The sequence below is a fragment of the Microcaecilia unicolor genome, chromosome 14, assembly GCF_901765095.1.
Source record: "Microcaecilia unicolor chromosome 14, aMicUni1.1, whole genome shotgun sequence".
Classification (NCBI taxonomy): domain Eukaryota; kingdom Metazoa; phylum Chordata; class Amphibia; order Gymnophiona; family Siphonopidae; genus Microcaecilia; species Microcaecilia unicolor.
In genome coordinates this window covers 19,657,771-19,677,108 of record NC_044044.1, presented here as the reverse complement: position 1 = coordinate 19,677,108, position 19,338 = coordinate 19,657,771, and the positions used below count along the sequence as shown (strand labels likewise).

The 19,338-nt window shown below is 46.8% G+C and overlaps 1 protein-coding gene across 1 annotated transcript in view; it reads right to left on the bottom strand.

Annotated features, from left to right (window-relative positions):
- Window positions 1-19,338, bottom strand: part of CHD3 (chromodomain helicase DNA binding protein 3) — an 81,339-nt gene that overhangs the window by 20,569 nt on the left and 41,432 nt on the right. Inside the window, exons 22-27 of the mRNA XM_030187095.1 lie at window positions 15,636-15,760; window positions 11,898-12,129; window positions 11,601-11,767; window positions 11,255-11,432; window positions 6,521-6,586; window positions 3,375-3,460 (exon numbers count right to left, since the gene is read on the bottom strand). Coding sequence (XP_030042955.1) covers window positions 3,375-3,460; window positions 6,521-6,586; window positions 11,255-11,432; window positions 11,601-11,767; window positions 11,898-12,129; window positions 15,636-15,760 — 854 coding nt within the window. The remainder of the gene's footprint in view (window positions 1-3,374; window positions 3,461-6,520; window positions 6,587-11,254; window positions 11,433-11,600; window positions 11,768-11,897; window positions 12,130-15,635; window positions 15,761-19,338) is intronic.

Sequence of the window (19,338 nt, the reverse complement as noted above, 5' to 3'; positions counted from 1 at the left end):
GGGCTAATTTGTCTGTTTCAAACCTCGCTGCACGAGTTCGCTTATCATCAAAGCGAATGATCCTTCTAATTTCCTCATATCTGCCCACTGACATTGTCGCCTTATAGTGTGGATCAGAAAGTGGGTCCAGAAATAATTCTCGTATTGGGACATCATACGATTTTTGACTCCCTGCCAGCAGGAAAAGTCCAATATATGCATAAAGTTCCTCTTTTGAGATATTTTTCCAGGACTTATTTTTTGCTGAAGCGATACGTCTTCCTTCTAGGTTTGAACATAATAGGACCTCTTCTGCAATATTGTCAGAAAAATAAGTACAGAATACATCTTTAGGGGTAAAGTAACTGGGACTTCCCACAGCTCCTTGAGCCTGTCTCACAATATTGTGTATTGGAGTACGTCCGACTAATGTAGGATTACTGTTCCAAAAAACATTCGTTTTGGATGTTCTACTTATCACTTCTTGAGGATCCACTAGATTCACTTCTTCATCATCAGAAGAATCACTGGATGAGGATGTTTGATTAGCTGGTGGCAGATATTCTTCATCATCGCTTTGAAACATAATCGCTTCAATCTCTTGGTCAGTCAGACACTTGGAGGAAGACTGTGCCATTGCTGACTAGATGTTAGAAAATGAAACAGATTTCCTCTCAACAGCTTATCTTATCACAGGTCCTTCAGCAATTAGCTCACAGTGTATACTGTCCTCAGTGTTCAGAGGACCTGAGGTGATGTCATGGCCTTATCACTCCCTCCAAAAATCACATGATATCCTCACATGTTATTATCCACACCCTGGCCCCTCCACAAGCATTACTGAGTACAAATAAAGTAACTTGAGACACAAACACTTCTGAGAACATGATAAAAACAGCGGGGGCCTAAAAGGCCCCCAATTCGTACAGATGTAGTTTTCACCAAACAAGCATTGTTACACCATAATGCCTATGAAAAAAAATTATATGAACAACTGGATATTATCAACAATGACATACTTGAGTAATACCTTGAGTTTCAAAATTCTAACTAAAGTAATTTTGCAGATAATAGCAAAAATGTAAGCATGGGGGCCTAAAAGGCCCCCAATATGCGTTCTAGGGATATTTAAATAAAGAGATTGTTCCTAATCTACGTCGCCTACTAGTGTTGTTCAAGAGCCTACTCCTCCTACTCCCCCTTTCCTCAGATTCTACTTTTCGTAGGAATTTGTGTACCTCCACCCTCGTGGTGGTTTGGCTTGCCTGTCCATTCCCTGGAACACCTCAGTTCCTCAGCCTTTCTTCAATTTTTTGTGGCACCAATAAGCCATATTCACCTCCATCAGCAGCAAGAGATGCCTTAATAAAATGTCATCTCTGGACCAGTCTCGTGATAAGAGCTATGAGATTTTGCAGCTCTTACTGTGAGACTTGTCCTGTGGTAGCAGGAGACGCTGTCAAAAGTGGGGGAGCAGAGATACCAAGGGTGGCCCATCCCAAAGCTGGAGATTTGCCACCACTATGTTGGAGATTTCAGGCCAATAAGTGAGTTTTTTTTCTTTTCATGGGCCCCGGTCACGTCTTACATCAGATCTGGACGTTATACATTCCAAAAACTGACATTCTAATCAATAAACAGAAATTAAAATAATTATTTCTACCTTTGCTGTCTGTCATTTTATTTTTCTAATTGTGTTGTCCCAGTCTCTGGTTTCTGCTTTTTTCTTAACTCTCTTGCCATGGTCTTCTTGTCCATTTTGACTTTTTTTTTTCTCTCCATGACGACCACCCATCTTTCCTCTACGTTCCTATCCACCCTGTCCAGCATCTCCCTTGTATCCCTGCCCCTATCCTCCACCATGTTCAGCATCTCCAGTCTCTCTGTCCCTATTCCTGTCCTATCCAGCACTGCCAATCTGTATCCCTGTCCCCCCCATCACCCTCTGTGCCTATGCACCCTCCCCCATCAAGCATCATTCCTCTGTGCACCCTTATCCTTCCCCATTTCGAGCATCGCCCATGTCCCTTCTCTATACCCCTCATTTTTCCCAAATTCTCCCGCACCACCCCCTTCCAGGACCGGCATGTCTGTATCTCTCTCCCCCCCACCCCCACCCCCACCCCCAAAGCAGCATATCTCCATCTTTCTTCTTTCCCTCCCACTGGGGCCAGCATGTTTATTTATTTATTTATTTATTTATTTGCAGCATTTGTATCCCCCATTTTCCCACACATTAGCAGGCTCAATGTGGCTTACAAGTTGCCATATTTGGGAGCTCCAATATGGCCAATGTTAAACAAATACAATCAGGGTAAAGGGATGGCAGGGGCAAATGGGAACAATAAATGGCAAAGATATAAGAAATAACAGTGCAGAGGTAAATTTCCCTCTCTCTTCCCTCCTGTCCCTTCCCACTCTCCAAAACCCTGGAACCAGCATGCCTCCCTCCCTTTCTTCCCTCCTGCCCCTCCCCCCCCCAACCCCAGAGCCAGCTTGTCTCTCACTCTCTTCCTTCCCTTCTGTCTTCCCAATCCCAACCCAGGGAACAGCATGTATTCTCTCTTCCCTCCCTCCCACCCAACTCTCTGGGAGTTCAGCAACTATTGATCTTTCCTCCCTTCCTCTTGGAATCCAATAAATATCCATATCTCTTCTCTCTCTCCTGTTCCCCTCCTTCTGTGGGTCCAGTATGTCCCCTGCAGATCCCAGCATCATTGCCCCCCCCCCCAGTCCAATAATCTCTCACTTTCTCTGCTCTGCACTGGTCCAGTCATCTCACTCCCTCCCCCCTCAAAGTTTGCTTTAGATCAATGGCGGTGCCAGCACTCCACCTGGGCTATTTCCAATCCTGCCCCCCAAAAAACAGGAAGTCGTGTCAGAGGGGCAGTACCTGGCAGAGGAAGGCACCGTGGGCCAGCTGGGCACTGCCACTGCGGGCAATCTAAGGTAAGCTTGGAGGGTGCAAGATTAGAGGAAGTGAGAGATGGCCGGATCGGGGGGGGAGACAGAACAGAGGGAGTGAAGAATGCCAGATTGCAGAAGGAGGGATGGGAGATAGAGGAAAACAAGAGGTTTCCTGCCCTCACAGTCTGCCAATTCCTGAAGGGCACTTGAGGCTGCTAAACGGCAGTTCTTTGGCTCCACAGCAGGAGTGCAGGAGCTGATTTCACAAAAGCGGGAGTCTCCCACTAAATGCAGGACACTTGGGCAGTCTGCAGGGAAAAGAACGGATCTTGCAGACAGATTCAGGGATTTACAATTGACAGCCCCTTACTTCCCTGCCAGCTCCTGCTCCCCTAAGGCACAGAACACAAATTTAGAAGCTGGGTGGGGAAGGGGGGAAAAAAGAAAGAGAAAGTGGGGTGCCAGCCAGGCAGAGGGCCGTACCCTACCTCAATGTTACCCCCAACTCGTGCCAAGAGAGGTGGGAGGGGCTTGTCCTTCTCATTCCGCAACTGGCGTCTGGACTGCCTGCGACCTGTCAATACACACAAACAAGAAAAGGTGAGTGGTACTGCCTGGATGATAAGGAGGCGCAGTAGATGTCCAGGAGATAAGTTATTGTTGTGTACTGCAAAGGGGTGCAATTCTCTCTTCTAGTGATTCAGACCCTGTTTCTGGGATCTGGGTTGGAGAGTACTGTGATATAGGGCTAAAGATATTTTGACGGATGTAAACACTGACCCTATACGGGGATCACAGTGCTAACTGGGCAGGAAAACTGTTATCTTAAGAGAGACATCTTGGTGAATTTCTACTTTCATTGTGAATAATGTGAGCTCAAATACTTCTTTGGCAGTGTTTTATGATAAGTCATTTGGTTTCTATCTTTTTTTAATGCTTCATTTTCAATGGAGAAATTAGGTCTTAGCTGATCATTTTCTTTCCATTTGTCCTTCCCACTATTCCAGAATCTGTGGGGATAGTTGTGTTCATCAACCAGCAGGTGGAGATAAAGAACTGAAAACTGAGCAGACATATCTCTCTTGGCATCCAGTCCAGCTCCTCAGTATTTATGTAGATAAAAACACAACATCCTTAAACAACTCACTAAGCCTAACACTAACCATACAAGCAAACATGTGTGGACCTCTCTCATCTCTGGACAATTTGTAGAAAACAAGAGATATGCAGGAAGCACCATGCAAGGTGACAGTAGTTATCTGACCCATTACTTCGCACTGACTAAACATCTCAGAAACCTTGGGGGTGGGCCTCTGGAATAGTGGGAAAGACTAATAGCAAGAAAATTATCAGGTAAGACCTAAATTTTCCTTCCATTACGTAGCTCCCCACTGTTCCAGAACCTGTAGGATGTTCAAAAGCAATCCCTAGAGTGAGAGGGATCCTGGCACCGCCACACCGAGGACCGAAGCCCCAGTACTGGCTTCCGAGTGTGCTGCAACATCCACCCTCTTGGCAAAGGTATACAGCGTCGACCACGTCGTCGCCTTGCAAATATCCGCCAGAGACAGTAATCTCATAGAATTAGCCTACAAGGCCTGAGGAGCCTGCTTCCCGCAAACAATTAAGTTGATGCGATACTCTCCTTCAGCCATCTAGCAACTGTGGACTTGGAAGCCATAAGGCTAAGCCTCTATTTACTAAAAATCACAAACAGTCTGTCATTCTGCAAAACCCATTCATGACTTCCAGATAACAAATGAGGACTCTACGCACATCAAGAAGTTTCCAGAAAGAATATTGAGCCCCTTAGCCCTCTCTGCAAAAAGAAGAAAGCTCCACAGATTGGTTGAGATGAAATGCTAATACCACTTTCAGAAGGAAGGAACTGCGTCCAAGGAAGATGAAGGTCGTACTTCTGGGACACCGGAGACCAGCTACTGAGAACAGATTCCTGTAATGGCTGGATATGAGCCCTTGCCCGTGAGACCATTTCCATCGCCACCATCATTAACCCCAGAACCTGGGCCTGCTTTGACTTAGAAGATGAAGCTGTTGAACCAGCTTCGACCTCTTGTGCTCCGTGAGGAACAACCTCTCCCATGCTGTGTCGAACAGAACACCCAGATACTCCAGCATCTGCGATGGAGTTAGTCCGCTCTTCTCAAAACTGATCGCCCAACCCAGTGACTGCAGAAGATGGACAACTTTGTCCGTCACCACCACATTGTACAAACAGGATGATGCACAAATGAGCCACTGATTGAGATACAGGTGAACTCCGATTCACTGGTGCAGAGGGAATGTAGAAATCTCTGATGTAGCGGCCATATGCAAGTATGCCTCCTTGAGAGTGAGGGTGGTGAGAAATTCTCCCACTTAAACTGAGGCTATGACTACTCTTAGTGTCTTCCATGCAAAAGCAGGACACTCAGAGGAGGCGGTTTAGACCTTTGAGATCTAAGACCAGATGAAAAGGGCCTTCCTTCTTTGGGACAATGAAGCAGACGGAATATCTGCCTTGTCCCTGTTCAGCCTGGGAAACTGGAACAATGGCCCAGAGTACCGACAAGGAATATATGGTAGCCTGAACCTCAACAGCCTTAGTTCCCCCCTTCGACAAGAGTTCACTTCTTGGAACGAATGGGCGGGAGAACTCTAACTTGTAACCTTCTGTAACAATATCCAGAACCCACTGGTTTGATGTGATTTTGGCCCACTTTTCCCAAATCTCCGGAAGACATCCTCCCACAGGACTGATACTATGTACCATGTCCTCCAGCAAATCTGTCTCCTTTTTTTTTTTTTAAGTTTGTTGTGCTGGAAAAGGAGAGCTGCACAGGAAACAAGGGAGAGGAGAAGGGAGGAAAAAAGTAAATTTGTGGAGTACCAGAGACAGAGATCTGAAGACCTCCAGATATGACTCTGCAGACTCAAGCCACCCGCAAAGCTCAACTGGAGACCAGTTGACCAACTGGACCAGGAGCAATGCACTCAAAACCAGAATTTGAAAAGTGTGTTCATCTACCTGTTGGATATAGAAAATACTGAGGAGCTGGACTGGATGCCAAGAGAGTCTTCAGTTCTCTATCGCCACCTGCTGCTTGATGGACTCGACTATCCCCATAGGTTCTGGAATAGTGGGAAGCTACGTAATGGAAAATGCTGTTTTTACTTTCACTATCATGCTTGTTTTTAGCTTCAATCTACTTTTTAATTGTTATCAAGTTACATTTGGGTCCCTCCCATATCATTGTTATAATATTTGAGACTGGCACTAGGTCTGCAAAAGTTGTATATTTGTAGAGTTGATTGGCTGACATAGGTCAGTCTGAAGGTAAACCAATGGCCTGCTCATTCTCCTGAAGTTGCTCAGTATGCCTGACAAAACTAGGGGATGGGAAAGAATGGCAGACAGGTGGCTGTAGTGCTTTGTACCTGTGGGAAGAACAAAACAGAAAAGAAGAAAACCTCAGACATGCACAATAGCTCACGGATAAGAGCCTGATTAGCATGTGGTAAGGTGAATGGGTTAGTCCGAATGCAATCGCTCTTCTTGATGTACTTGATCTGCAAGCTGTAAGCGTGAACCTGAAGCGAAGCCAAAACACTGGAAAGGGTGTGGATGGTGTACCTTCCGGCCTCTCATCGAAGTCTTCATCTTCCTCTTCTGAGCCCACCGAATACTCCGATTGATTGTCTGGAAACATCATGCCAGTATGTAATTACAGCAATACTGTCATGTGGTACAACAATGTGCCCCCCCCTCCACCCTCCTTATCCTCGCCTCCCACCCCTTCATACACAAGGACAAAATCAAGCTTGGGTGTCTCTACTGTCTGATGAACTTTAGCCTTTACATGCAAGTCAAGAGGCTTTTACCAAGAATGATGAAAAAATGTAAGATAAGTGTGCTAAATATGCCTACTTGTTCATTTATTTATTTTTTTGTTACATTTGTACCCCGCGCTTTCCCACTCATGGCAGGCTCAATGCGGCAGGCAATGGAGGGTTAAGTGACTTGCCCAGAGTCACAAGGAGCTGCCTGTGCTGGGAATCGAACTCAGTTCCTCAGTTCCCCAGGACCAAAGTCCACCACCCTAACCACTAGGCTACTCCTCCACTTGTTTCGTCAAATGACGGACTATGGTTCTCATATTCCATAAACTCCTCACCCCTCAACCAAGGGCAAAAAAAATTCTATTTACCAGGGTCCACCAGGCTGTCTAGATTCAAAAGACAATTTTGACACTGCAAGCTCATTTTCAAAGGGAAACTCCCCATATACTTTTATTGGCATGAGACGATCTTTAAAAAGTATTTTTATACGATGAATATGTGTTCACTAGCTCAAAAACCTTTCATTATTACCCCCACAGATGTCAAATATTACACCAGTGGTTCCCAAACCTGGTCCTGGAGGCACCCCAGCCAGTCAGGTTTTTGGGATATCCACAATGAATATTCATGAGAGAGATTTGCATGCACTGCCTCCTCTGCATACAAAGCTCTCTCATGAATATTCATTGTGGGTTTTCCGGAAACCTGACTGGCTGGGGTGCCTCCAGGACCAGTTTGGGGAACCACTGTGTTACACCGTAGTAGATGAGACTAAAAACAGGAATCCTACATTAAAACAGTGATTCTGGTGTCATTCAATCCTCCTCAGCAATGTTCTGCCCATATGAAAGTAAGGGAGCCAACAGGCTCTCTCATTCTCTGAGTTTAACACACAACAGCGGTCATCGTGCTGAAATGTGTCTGAAACACAACTATGGCTCTTGATTTTATGATGCTTAGGAGGAAAAGGGATCACTTTTATTCCACTAACACAGGGTTTGACTACAAAGGGAAGGTATGAGACTAAGAACTCAAGACAATGGAGGGCAAGCTGTTTGCTAAAACTCAAGGATAATCCTTTGAAAAACTGAAAGCAGTTACTCACCTGTAGCAGGTGTTCTCTGAGGACAACAGGATAAATATTCTTACATGTGGATGATCATATCCAACACTCTGGAACACTACCTAGCATATACATCACACAAGCGTGCATCTTCCTGCCTGTCGCTGGCGAGCGAGACCCGCTCAGTCTAGTATGTATAGTTGAGGGAATTCAATGCCAAGGGGAGGTGGGAAGATTCAACCTGCTGCACCACCTACGACAGGTGAGTAGCTTTGATTTCTCTGAATACAAGCAGAATGTAAATATTCTTATATGTGGGAAATCCCTAGCTATCAGGCTGCCCTAATAAAAAATAGGGAATAAGAACAGGGCCTACAATAAGCAGGGCTTAGAGTATGGAACAAGAACTGCTAACAATAATCCAACAATCATATACTTAGTTGTCTCTCTTTTTTTGGGGGTGGGGGGGGGGGGGGGGGGGGGGGGGGAAGCAGCTTGGAACAGAAAGTAAAAAGAGCCCCAGGGCAGGAGTTGGATTCTAGACCCCCAAAAGAGATTCTGAAGGACTGACTTACCAAACTGACTGTCACATTGGGAGTCCTGTTGCAAACAACTGCGAGATGTGAATGTGTGTACTGAGGACTTACGTCACAGCCCTGCAAATTCCCTCTCTGAAGGCTACTCTCAAGTGGGCTACCGACGCAGCTATTGCTGTGACATTATGAGATCAGACTTGGTTCATGAGTCAGCCCAGCCTGGATATACGTAAAGCAAATTTAACCAATCTGAAAGAGTGCATTTGCCGATGGTAGCCCCAATCCAATTTGGGTCAAAAGAAGCAAAAAGCTGGATGGACTATTCAGTTTGCTCCAGACAGAAGGCCAAGGATCTCTTGCAGTCCAAAGTGTGCAGTGCGCTTTCAGTTTTACGATCATGAGGTCTGGAAAAAAAGTGTTGGTAGAATGACTGACTCCAACACTACCTCAGGATATATGTGCAAGACCACTCTGTTGTTGAAAAATGTAGTAAAAAGTAGATCAGCTACTAAGGCCTGCAGTTCGACAACCCTGTGGGTTGAAGCAACTGCCACCAAGAATAGGACCTTCCAAGTCCGGTACTTCAATGACAGGTATCCAGCAGTTCATAAGGAGCATTCAACAGCCGGGTTAAGACAACATTGAGGTCTGACACTGTACAGGCCTTAATGGGAGGCTTCAGTAGAAACCCCCCACATGAGGCAAACATGGTGATAAGCGCCAACTGCATGGACGTTAATCCTAATGGAGTTTGTCTTCAGACCCAACTCTTATTACATTTTTCTTTGAAGGGGTGAACAAACATATGGATAAATGTGAGCCAGTCGATATTGTGAATCTGGATTTTCAAAAGGCATTTGACAAAGATTCCGGAGGAAACTGGAGAATCATGGGATAGGAGGTAGTGTTCTATTGTGGATTAAAAACTGATTGAAAGATAGAAAACAGAGAGTTGGGTTAAATGGTCAGTATTCTCAATGGAGAAGGGTAGATAGTGGGGTTCCCCAGGGGTCTGTATTGGGACCATTGAATTTTATCATATTTATAAATGATCTAGCGATGGGAGTAACTAGTGAGGTAATTAAATTTGATGATGACACAAAGTTATTCAAAGTTGTTAAATCGCAAGAGGATTGTGAAAAATTACAAGAGGACCTTATGAGACTGGGAGACTGGGCATCCAAATGGCAGATGATGTTTAATGTGAGCAAGTGGAAAAAAGGACCCCAAACTATAGCTAGGTTCCACATTAGGAGTCAGGGGATGGGACAACTTCCCTATGAGGAAAGGCTAAATCGGCTACAGCTCTTCATCTTGGAAAAGAAGGGAGATATGATAGAGGTCTATAAAATAATGAGTAGACTGGAACAAGTAGACATGAATCAATTGTTTACTCTTTTCAAAAATATTAGGACTAGGGGGCATCCAATGCAGCTACAAAGTAGTAAATTTAAAACGAATCAGAGAAAATATTTCTTCACTCAATATGTAATTAAACTGTGGAATTCATTGCCAAAGAATGTAGTAAAATCAGTTAGCTTAGGGGGGGTTTAAAAAAGGGTTGGATATCTTCCTAAAAGTAAAGTCCATAAGCCATTATTAAAATGTTCTTGGGGAAAATCCACTGCTTGTTTCTAGGATAAGCAGCATAAAATGTATTTTACTGTTTTGAGATCTTGCCAGGTATTTGTGACCTGGATTGGCCACGTTTGGAAACAGGATACTGGGCTTGATGGTCCTTCGGTCTGTCCCAGTATGGCAATACTTACTCAAGCAGTTTTTGTGTAGGACAGGAGGAGATCTAAGGCCTTGCCTTCACACCATGTCACCCACATGTATGAATATTTACATCCTGCTTGTCCTTGAAGAACCAGCAAGTCTCTCGGCCAAGTCACCAAATAACTCCCAAACTCTATCCAAAACCATCTGCCTGCCCTCTCACTTCAACATGGAAGAAATGCATATTAGCCATCTCTCAGAAAGTCCTCACCAAAGCAAAGAAAATTATCAGTGTAAAAAACACTTAGCAACGGTGTTATTAATCCATCTATGACCATCAGGACACTTTCCTCACAGTGGATGGGAGGAACAGGAAGATTAAAAAAAAGATGTGTGTGTAATCCATAGTCAGTGGGGCTACGGGGGCATGGGCCCCCACAGAGTTAGCCCTGGCCCCCTATACTTTCGCCCCCCCCCCCCCCCCGCCGCCAGGTACCTTTGCTGGCGGGGGCCCCAACCACCACCAGCCGAAGTCTTCTTCATCGCCGGTCTCCAGCACGTTCGCTGATCTGTTTGTGTGAGTCCTGACTCCTGACGTCCTGCATGCACGTAACGTGCAGGACGTGCATGCAAGACGTCAAGAATCAGGACTCACAGAAACAGATCAGCAAACGCGCCGGAGACCGGCACTGAAGACTTCGGCTGACGGGGGTTCGGGACCCCCAACCAGCAAAGGTGCCTGGCGGCAGAGGGAGGCGGGGTCAAAAGTGGCGGGGGAGGGTCGGCAGTGGCAGGGTGGTCGACAGCTGGGGGAGGTGGGCTAAAATGTGCCCCTCCCCACACTCGGGCTGTGGACCCCCCTCCCGCCGAGGTCTGGCTATGCGCCTGAGTCAAGGCACCAACACTTCACAACAGAACTTTAAAAGAGAAATTGTCGCCCACCTTAGCCAGAATCAGTGGAAGGTGTGTGCTGCTTCCCTAGGGCTCTTGGGATGGGGTCTTAATGGGGCTTTTTTCTTGCCCAAAGGTAGGCGACAAGCTCTGATTTTTCTCCCCACTTCCCGCAGTCATCAGAGGCCACTGTTTTATGAGTACTGCAAGTGAACCTCATACTTTAACTAGGTTAAATCTTTCTATCTGGGCTTGGAATCTTTTCCACCCCTTGCCCCCAAGTAGCACTGTGCATACAAATGAGCCAATGAGTGCTGACCTTGGTCCTCTTGTGCAGCATCATTGTAGTTGACCTGTTTCCGTACCCGTTTGCCTTTCCCCAGGTTGCGGGCCAAGTCCTCCTGTTGCTGCTCGTAATGATGTCGCAGCAGCTTCTCCCAGTAATCAGGGTCCACATTCTCCTCCTGCTTGATAATCTCCCGCTCCACCTCCTCCAGCTGCAAGATACATTGGTCAACAGTGAACAAGAAATCCCATATCCCAAGAGCTCAAGCTATCACTTGGAGTTGCTTAATTTAAACTTATGCCACTAAGAAACAATGCCAGCAAAGCACACCAGCAATCTTTCCCCAGCAAGGCAGCTGCTTCCCTCATCCCTCGCTCACCTTGTCTTCTTCCCGCACTACATACTGGGCCACCTTAAAGGAGCTGAGGTACTCATTCATGTTCTGCACATCTGTGTCCTCCGTTGCATCCTGGTTGCGGTCCAGCAATCTGGCGATGGCACCATTGTCGTAGTGAATCACGCTGCTGTCCTCTTCCTTGTTCTCCCCTGCAAAAAGAAGTAAAGGGGAATGAACCGCGGGAAGATGCAGCAAGGCCAGCGCATCATGGCAGGATGCAGACCACCATCAACCGATCAACCGCTGGGCGCAGGACACTACACAGTCCCCTCCCCTCACCTTCATTCTCATCCTTGAAAAGCTCCTCCGTCCCAAACTTCAGAATGTCATCCAACTCCTGTTTGGACATGCTGCCAGCCTTGGAGCCGAGACCTGGCCGCACCACCAGGTGTGTCAGCATCATCTTTCTCTTTGCCACCTGAGTGATGCGCTCCTCCACCGAGGCACGGGTCACAAAACGATATATCATCACTTTTTTGGCCTGACCGATGCGGTGTGCCCGGCTAAACGCCTGCAAAAACCAAAATTAAACAAGCTGGAAAAATCATCCTAAAGCTTTGGATTTTCTTAAGTTACTGCAGCAGAGAGGTGGTTGGGAGGTGGGGATAGTGCTGGGCAGACTTATACGGTCTGTGCCAGAGCCGGTGGTGGGAGGTGGGGCTGGTGATTGGGAGGCGGGAATAGTGCTGGGCAGACTTATACGGTCTGTGCCCTGAAAAAGACAGGTACAAATCAAGGTAAGGTATACACAAAAAATGGCACATGTGAGTTTATCTCATTGGGCAGACTGGGTGGACCGTGCAAGTCTTTTTCTGCCATCATCTACTATGTTACTATGTATGTAAAATGAGTTTATCTTGTTGGGCAGACTGGATGGACCGTTCATTTACTATGTTTTTACTATGTAAATTAAAACCAGAACAAAAATTGGGCAGTGTCATATGCCAACAACTAGGTCCAAGACCCTCTTTCTTCTAAATGACCACAGCACAGGCAATGAGGCAGTGAGAATACAAGACCTCCCTCTTAGTTTGTTCTCAGACTTGTGGATAATTCTATTCTTAAAATAAAAAGAATCACAAACCTATTATATCAGTAGGTTAACAGAAAATAAAGCAAAACAGTATATGCATATATTTAAAAGAAGTTGAATTTACCTTATAAAGTTACAGTGGGGGAAATAAGTATTTGATCCCTTGCTGATTTTGTAAGTGTGCCCACTGACAAAGACATGAGCAGCCCATAATTGAAGGGTAGGTTATTGGTAACAGTGAGAGATAGCACATCACAAATTAAATCCGGAAAATCACATTGTGGAAAGTATATGAATTTATTTGCATTCTGCAGAGGGAAATAAGTATTTGATCCCTCTGGCAAACAAGACCTAATACTTGGTGGCAAAACCCTTGTTGGCAAGCACAGCGGTCAGACGTCTTCTGTAGTTGATGATGAGGTTTGCACACATGTCAGGAGGAATTTTGGTCCACTCCTCTTTGCAGATCATCTCTAAATCATTAAGAGTTCTGGGCTGTCGCTTGGCAACTCGCAGCTTCAGCTCCCTCCATAAGTTTTCAATGGGATTAAGGTCTGGTGACTGGCTAGGCCACTCCATGACCCTAATGTGCTTCTTCCTGAGCCACTCCTTTGTTGCCTTGGCTGTATGTTTTGGGTCATTGTCGTGCTGGAAGACCCAGCCACGACCCATTTTTAAGGCCCTGGCGGAGGGAAGGAGGTTGTCACTCAGAATTGTACGGTACATGGCCCCATCCATTCTCCCATTGATGCGGTGAAGTAGTCCTGTGCCCTTAGCAGAGAAACACCCCCAAAACATAACATTTCCACCTCCATGCTTGACAGTGGGGACGGTGTTCTTTGGGTCATAGGCAGCATTTCTCTTCCTCCAAACACGGCGAGTTGAGTTCATGCCAAAGAGCTCAATTTTTGTCTCATCTGACCACAGCACCTTCTCCCAATCACTCTCGGCATCATCCAGGTGTTCACTGGCAAACTTCAGACGGGCCGTCACATGTGCCTTCCGGAGCAGGGGGACCTTGCGGGCACTGCAGGATTGCAATCCGTTATGTCGTAATGTGTTACCAATGGTTTTCGTGGTGACAGTGGTCCCAGCTGCCTTGAGATCATTGACAAGTTCCCCCCTTGTAGTTGTAGGCTGATTTCTAACCTTCCTCATGATCAAGGATACCCCACGAGGTGAGATTTTGCGTGGAGCCCCAGATCTTTGTCGATTGACAGTCATTTTGTACTTCTTCCATTTTCTTACTATGGCACCAACAGTTGTCTCCTTCTCGCCCAGCGTCTTACTGATGGTTTTGTAGCCCATTCCAGCCTTGTGCAGGTGTATGATCTTGTCCCTGACATCCTTAGACAGCTCCTTGCTCTTGGCCATTTTGTAGAGGTTAGAGTCTGACTGATTCACTGAGTCTGTGGACAGGTGTCTTTCATACAGGTGACCATTGCCGACAGCTGTCTGTCATGCAGGTAACGAGTTGATTTGGAGCATCTACCTGGTCTGTAGGGGCCAGATCTCTTACTGGTTGGTGGGGGATCAAATACTTATTTCCCTCTGCAGAATGCAAATAAATTCATATACTTTCCACAATGTGATTTTCCGGATTTAATTTGTGATGTGCTATCTCTCACTGTTACCAATAACCTACCCTTCAATTATGGGCTGCTCATGTCTTTGTCAGTGGGCACACTTACAAAATCAGCAAGGGATCAAATACTTATTTCCCCCACTGTACATGTAAGTATCACTTAATATAGTTGTCTAGCAATGACCATGTTTTACAAAAGGACAAAATATGACCAAATTTTATGGCAGCTATTTCCTCATAACGCCGCAGATTATTTTTCCAATGTAAAACACAAGTGAAGAGTAAGCGAAATCATTAAACAATTTTACATGTTTTAATGGAACTGACAAACCAGGGGTGAATGCTTTTAAGGATTAACACTTTAAAAGACAAAGCATCTGAAATAGCAAATAACTTCTGAAAAATGTCCCAAATCGATTTCCAGTATGGTTGCTTTTTTGTTTCTGGTTTATTGTTTTTATTTTAGTTTTTGAAAATGTTTGATGATTTCTTGGTTATACCATATGGTGCTTGTTCATTTCTTACAAACATGTGTATTATTATTTTTGTATTATTCTAAAAACTTATAAATAAAGATTAAAAAAAAAAAAAAAAAAAAGAATCGCAATAATTAGGGCATAAAGAATTAAAAAAATTTATTGGGCAGGGTAAGAATTATCTAATTCTTTGATTTCATTAAGCAAAATGAGCTGGAAAAATAAACAAGCATTACAGTTCATCAGACAGCATCAATTCTTTTCCACCCCTTCCCCCAAGTAGCACTGTGCATACAAATGAGCCAATGACTGCTGACCTTGGTCCTCTTGTGCAGCATCATTGTAGCTGACCTGTTTCCGTACCCGTTTGCCTTTCCCCAGGTTGCAGGCCAAGCCCTCCTGTTGCTGCTCGTAATGTTGTCGCAGCAGCTTCTCCCAGTAATCAGGGTCCACATTCTCCTCCTGCTTGATAATCTCCCGCTCCACCCTTTCTGCCTCGCCTCTCCCTATGCTTGGAACAAACTTCCTGAGCCCATACGCCAAGCCCCCTCCTTGCCCATCTTCAAATCCTTGCTCAAAGCCCACCTCTTCAATGTCGCGTTCGGCACCTAACATTATATCTCTATTCAGGAAATCTAGACTGCCCCAATTTGTTTAACTGCACATTTTGTCCATTAGATTGTAAGCTCATTTGAGCAGGGACTGTCCTTCTTTGTTAAACTGTACAGCGCTGCCTAACCCTAGTAGCGCTTTAGAAGTGTTAAGTAGTAGTAGTAGTAGTAGCTTTGGCTATTGACATGCTCATGCCTCAAAGAAAGTACAGAGTACATGCTCAAAGGAGGAAAATACAACTTCTTAAGTGAACTATTTTTCATTTTAAAGAGGGAGAGCCAGAGTGTTTCTGTTCTTGCTAAGCTGCTCACCTGGATGTCATTGTGAGGGTTCCAGTCAGAATCAAAAATGACGACGGTATCAGCTGTGGCTAAGTTGATTCCCAGACCACCTGCCCTGGTGGAAAGCAGGAAGCAGAACTGCTGGGCTCCGGGAGCTGAGGGAAAGTAAAAAAGGTAAAAGCTCACTGCACCTGGCTCCAAACCATTTGCTTCTTTTGTTTGTTGAAATTTGCTATAGTCAAAAAAGTGCCAAATTGAAAGGGGTAAAAACTGAAGTCCTACAGGATACAGGTTCATACACACAAACATGCTTAGCTCCGTGAAAGATATAGCAAGAAGAGCAGAAGTGCAAGATTCCTCCATCATGCTGCTCTAAAATCATCTCTAGAAGTGAGATCGTGAGAAAATGTTTCTTCACTCAACGTGTAACTAAACTCTGGAATTCGTTGTCAGAGAATGTGGTAAAGGCGGTTAGCTTAGCGGAGTTTTAAAAAGGTTTGGACGGCTTCCTAAAGGAAAAGTCCACAGACTATTATTAAATGGGGGAAAATCCACTATTTCTGGGATAAGCAGTATAAAATGTTTTGTACTTTTTGGGGATCTTGCCAGGTACTTGTGACCTGGATTGGCCACTGTTGGAAACAGGATGCTGGGCTTGATGGACCTTTGGTCTGTCCCAGTATGGCAATACTTATGAGATGGAAACAGCCTCCATGCCCAATGCATCCTTGGTCTCTGGTAAAATTAGTAATCAGGGAGCCAGTAAGTGCAATGGCCACTACTGGGTCGGAGCATTCCAGCCCTGGCAGAAATGGATCACGATCAAGGTAAAATTATGTATCATACCTGATAATTTTCTTTCCATTAATCATAGCTGATCAATCCATAGACTGGTGGGTTGTGTCCATCTACCAGCAGGTGGAGATAGAGAGCAAACTTTTGCCTCCCTATATGTGGTCATCTGCTGCCGGAAACTCTTCAGTATGTCGATATCAAAGCTCCATCCGCAGGACTCAGCGCTTAGAGAATTACACCCACAAAGGGACACTCTGCCCAGCTCACCACCGCCGAAACGGGGGAGGGGAATTAACCCAGCTCATCCCCACACAAGTGGGGGAGGGGAATCCGTCCAGCTCATCCCCGCGGAGCGGGGGAGGGACACCACACCCGCCGACGCGGGGGGATCTGGCTTATCCTGCAACCGCAACCGCGGGAGGAGCTGACTGACCCTAACACCGCCGAAGCGGGAAGGGTACAAAGCTGCCCTACAGCCGCACGAAGCGGGAGGGAGTGCCGGCAGAATTTAAGTCTCAATCCAGCCCCGTAAAACGGAGGGGAGAGGAATGCAGCAGCTCACTGTAACACAAATTCGTCTCAACTCTTGAAGAATCCATTGAAAAACTTGAACACGAAGTCCTCCTGAACATGAACTGAAGACTAAACTTGAACCTGAAATGCAACCAGAATATAAACAATACAGATATCTGGGAGGGACTATGGATTGATCAGCTATGATTAATGGAAAGAAAATTATCAGGTATGATACATAATTTTACCTTCCATATCATCATGCTGATCAATCCATAGACTGGTGGGATGTACCGAAGCAGTACTCACCCAGGGCGGGACATTGAAATCCCTGACCTCAACACTGAAGCTCCAAACCGGGCCTCCGCCCGTGCCGCCACAGTCAAGCGGTAATGCTTGGAGAATGTATGGGCCGATGCCCAAGTTGCCGCCTTGCATATCTCTTCCAAGGAGACGGAGCCAGCCTCTGCCATCGAGGCCGCCTGAGCTCTAGTGGAGTGAGCCTTCAGCTGGATAGGCGGCACCTTCCCCGCGGCCACATAAGCCGCTGCAATGGCTTCCTTGACCCATCTTGCCACTGTAGGCTTAGCAGCCTGCAGACCCTTACGAGGACCTGCAAACAGGACAAACAGATGATCCGACTTCCGGAAATCATTGGTCACTTCCAAATATCTGACGATGACTCGTCTCACATCCAGATATTTAAGAGCAGAGTATTCCTCTGGGTAGTCCTCCCTACGAAAGGAAGGGAGACAGAGCTGCTGATTCACATGGAAGCGAGAAACAATCTTGGGCAGGAAGGAAGGCACTGTGCGAATAGTCACTCCTGCCTCAGTGAACTGCAGAAAAGGCTCTCGACATGAGAGTGCCTGGAGCTCGGAAACTCTTCTGGCTGAAGTGATAGCCACCAAAAAGACTGCTTTCAACGTCAGGTCTTTCAGAGATGCCCTCGACAAGGGTTCAAAAGGCGGCTTCTGTAATGCTCTTAGCACCAGGTTGAGATTCCACGCAGGCACCACCGAGTGCAGAGGAGGGCGCAGGTGATTAACTCTCTTGAGAAAACGCACCACATCTGGCTGCGAAGCCAGGGAAGCACCCTTCAGGCGGCCCCTGAAGCAAGCCAGGGCCGCTACCTGGACTTTAAGGGAACTGAGCGACAGGCCTTTCTCCAGACCTTCTTGCAGGAATGCCAACACTGAAGAAATTGGAGCAGTGAATGGAGAACATGAGCCTGCTTCACACCACGCTGCAAAGGTACGCCAAACCCTGGCGTAAGCAGTAGAAGTAGAGCGCTTCCTCGCTCTCAGCATAGTGGCGATGACCTTGTCTGAGAAGCCCTCAGACGCTGCCGCTCAATAGCCAGGCCGTAAGACCAAAGGGGGAGGGATCCTCCATCACCACGGGACCCTGATGTAACAGACCCCGCTCCACTGGCAGCCGCAGAGGATCGTCGACTGAGAGCCTGATCAAGTCCGCATACCAGGGACGTCTGGGCCAATCCGGACCCACCAGGATTACCCGGCCCGGATGCTTTGCCACCCGGTCTAGCACCCTGCCCAACATGGGCCAGGGCGGGAACACATAGAGGAGCTCTTGTGTCGGCCACTGTTGGAGAAGAGCATCTACTCCCAGGGATCGAGGGTCCCGTCCTCTGCTGAAAAAGCGCGGCACTTGGCAATTGGCCGATGACGCCATCAGATCTAGGCTCGGCTGGCCCCAGCGCTTCGTGATGCCCAAGAACGCCTGAGCAGATAGCTGCCACTCTCCGGGCTCCAAGGTATGGCGACTGAGAAAGTCCGCCTTGACATTCATGACTCCGGCAATGTGGGCCGCTGACAGCTGTTCCAGGTTCGCTTCCGCCCACTGGCATAGATTCATGGCCTCCTTGGCTAGAGGGGCGCTCTTGGTACCTCCCTGGCGGTTGACATAGGCCACAGCCGTGGCATTGTCCGACAGGACCCGTACTGGCTTCAACGCCAGTACCGGGATGAACTCCAAAAGCGCCAACCGAATGGCTCTGAGTTCCAGGAGGTTGATAGACCACTTTGCCTCTGCAGGAGACCAGAGCCCCTGCGCTGTCCTTCCCAAGCAGTGGGCTCCCCAGCCCGACAAAGAGGCGTCCGTCGTGACGACAATCCACTCCGGGGTCACCAGAGGCATTCCTGCAGACAACTTGTCTGCGTCCACCAGCTCAGCGCCTTGCGCACTGCTGGGTCCAAGGGAAGGCGCACAGCATAATCCTCCGACATCGGAGTCCAGCGCTGCAGCAGAGAGTGTTGTAGTGGTCTCATATGAGCCCTGGCCCAGGGCACTACTTCCATCGTGGCCGTCATAGAGCCCAACAGCTGCACATAGTCCCAAGCCCTAAGAGGAGAGGCTACTAGGAACTGGTCCACCTGAGCCTGAAGCTTGACAATCCGATTGT